This window comes from Otolemur garnettii, unplaced genomic scaffold, assembly GCF_000181295.1.
Source record: "Otolemur garnettii isolate 467f Iridium unplaced genomic scaffold, OtoGar3 scaffold00001, whole genome shotgun sequence".
In the NCBI taxonomy this organism is placed as follows: Eukaryota; Metazoa; Chordata; class Mammalia; order Primates; family Galagidae; genus Otolemur; species Otolemur garnettii.
The window spans coordinates 6,842,825-6,845,863 of NW_003852396.1; the positions used below are offsets into that span (position 1 = coordinate 6,842,825).

At 43.5% G+C, this 3,039-nt stretch overlaps 1 protein-coding gene across 1 annotated transcript in view; it reads left to right on the forward strand.

The window, feature by feature from the left end:
* Window positions 1-583: 583 nt before the first annotated feature.
* The window catches only part of CEP126 (centrosomal protein 126), a 92,055-nt gene continuing 89,599 nt past the window's right edge, over window positions 584-3,039 (forward strand). Inside the window, exon 1 of the mRNA XM_003781325.2 lies at window positions 584-731. Within this exon, the coding sequence (XP_003781373.1) occupies window positions 604-731 (128 nt within the window). The 5' untranslated portion in view covers window positions 584-603. The remainder of the gene's footprint in view (window positions 732-3,039) is intronic.

The following is a 3,039-nucleotide window of genomic DNA, read 5'->3' on the forward strand; positions in this document are numbered from 1 at the left end:
GATTCGGTAGTTAAACAACAAATCCAACTCCAAAGTAACCCCCAGACAATCATTTTCAGAATCCGCCCCATAACATTTGCCTTTATCTGCGGATTTTGCTTCTGTCTTTCGCCAGCCGCAAAACCCCAACGAAAACACCCTCATAAAAAGGAGGGTAGGACTGAAAAGACTCTAGTGGCTTGGGCTGCCGGGGTCTCTAACAGCCACCCGCAGAGCAGCTCCGAGGCGGCGGGGCGGCTAGACGCCTCCTATTGGCTGCCTCCGCGAGGCCCCGCCCCGCCCGACCCAGTCCCTCCCCTCCCCCGGGGCTCGGTCGCGAAGGACGCGGCGTTGGTTGGTTGTCAAGATGGCGGTGGCGGGGTTCCTGCTGACACCTCTGCTGTTGCCAGGCAAGGTCCCCGCTGCCACAGCTACCAACGCCGCTCCAACCACCACCGCCGCGGTGCGGGAACCAGGACTGCCGCGGCCAGCCCTTCTGCGCCGGTGACGCGGGGCCCGAGAGACAGTGTGGGGAGGGGCGGAGAAGGAGGTGGAGGTGGAGGAAGCGGAGCTGCCATGAGGGAGGCGCTAGGGACGAGCGAGGAGGCCGCGCGGAGGTGAAGGATGCTGGCGGGGAGGCCCGGAGCCCGGAGCGCGGTGGCGGGACTGGGCCCTGAATCCGCGGACACCCTCGACAGAGCCCCCCTCGGCCCTCGGGACAGCGGCAGGCGTCCCCGACCTGGCGCTTACCTGTATCCTTCCCAGTCTGCGGCCGCCGGGGTGGCCGAGTGAGAAGTGGGGCCCATCTTTTTCCGTTAGGTTTCCCATTACCGCGGACGCGAGGTGATGGAAATTAGCAAGTCATGTTCGTGCGAATATTTGCGTTAACAAATGCCGTTGCTCTCCGTTGCCCTGAAATTATATCATTTTTTTTCTAATTCTGTGGCTGTTTCCTCCACCACCTTATTATCCCACTTTCATTCTTCAACTTCTCTGTGAAATATTTGTGAGTTTTAGAATACATCAACCGTGTATTCAGTGGGTATTATTTTTTGCCTTCTGGAATTATGTTTTTACGTCCTTACAGATTAACCACTTAATCATGTTACTTGGAGAAAGAAATTGCTCAAATAAGTAAAATGTTTTGCGGACTTGTCTGTTTTAACAGTTACCCTAGCACGGCCCTAAATCCATACCAGAGCTGCTAAAGCCTAGCACAGTTTGATAATTTGTTTTGTTTTCCACCTCTGCCCAGTGTGTTGTCAGAGAGACCGCATAGAGGAAATAAGAGAAGCGAGGGACCTGGGCGTTTCCCAATCTGGATGAGCTTGAGTTTTCCCGAAGAATTGGTTGAGCCCTCTTTTGTTGTTGTTGCTGGTTGTATTTTAGAAAATTGAAAGAGTTCTGTTAGCATATGTAAAACGTGTTTGTTCCTTTAGAGAATGTTACAATAATTAGAATTTAACCTTTGTATTCTCAAAGGACTTGGGTGGTAGTGATGGTGCTGGGTAATCCTCGCCTTTATTCCTGGCAGAGAATGGAGTGTCTTCTCTTTCCAAGTTAAACCCCATTTTCTTATCCCCATTGTCTCTAACTTCTGGTATGTTCTTTATACTCAGTTAAAATTTTACCAGCAAGTCAGCAGTTTGTATTGAGTCTGCTTTTTGGAAGATACTGTTCAGGGTTCTAAGGAGACAAATATAGTAGGTATGTACAGAGCTTCACTAATGGTAAAGTGTCCCTGCTCAGATCATGCTTTTCCTCAAGCTTCTATCCATTCTTTCTGTCTTTGTTTTCTTTGGCCAAGTTCTCAGAATGGTAGCCTGCAATACCAGCTTTTACTTGGCTCATCTATTATTAACCCTGTTCAGTTGGCTTTTGCCCATACTACTCCCCAAAACTGTCCTCTCAGAGATGTGCTCTGAAATAAAGAGGGTAATTTTTCTGTATGGATTTAATTCTGTCCCCTTGATGTTATCTTTTCCTAAACACTGAACTATTACACTGATCCTGATTTATCTCTAAAGGAGAAAATAAGGAGTCATTGTAAGTGACTTACGACAAAGCGTATCTTTCCATCATTTTCATTAATGAAGTAGATTTTATCTTTTTAATTTGTAGGATATGAACTTTGATACAAACAGCAAAGAAAAGATTTGTTAATAGAATTCAGCAATACGTGGAATGAACACCAAATAGATTTCTCTCCCAGAATTATAATGATGGTTTCCTGTAAAGAAATACATTACTAAAAATATATCTAAAGACTAGATATATAGTTAAAATTAGGCAAGTTGTAATTATCATTTTAATAGATGACCAATAGACTTTAATAAAATCTAGTAACTTTGGCTAATGTGTGCATGGCATGCGTGTATATTTGTTGGCTTATGTGTATTATTGCTAGTGTATATGTGTATATATACATATATACAAATACAGTTATTTATATTGGAATAGAGGAATTTTTTTTTGAACATAATAAAGACTGGCAGTAAATCAAGAATATTATGTATACTAGTTAGAGAGACAGTAGAGCACCTTTTATGTGAGTATCATTTGGATATTCTTAGTGTCTTTTGTATTTCCCATTGGATACCTGGTACAGAATAGGTGCTCAAATTTGTTAAATGAAAGACTAAATGGAAAAAAACAAAAAGAAAAATGAAAGCACCATAGTCATTCCATCTACAAATGTCTTAGTAAAACAAAATTTGTATTTCTGCCCTTCTGCCTCAACCACTAAGTAAGGTAAGACTTCTATATGTGATTTCCAAATATAAATACAATACTCAGAGGCCATCCAACCTTCCGTTGAAGGCATTTCTCACTGAGGACAGAATTTTCTGACCCTAAAGGCAGTAAAGGAACAAAACCTTATCATGTTCATCTGATTAAAATTATTTCAATCTCTTAGAAGATAGAAATAGAAAATAGAAATAGAATAAAGTTTTTTTTAAAAAATTAAAAAGGGGCTCTGCTGAAGTGGCTAGGGCACCAGCCACATGCCCCAGAGCTGGTGGGTTCAAATCCAGCCTGGGCCTGCCAAACAACAATGAC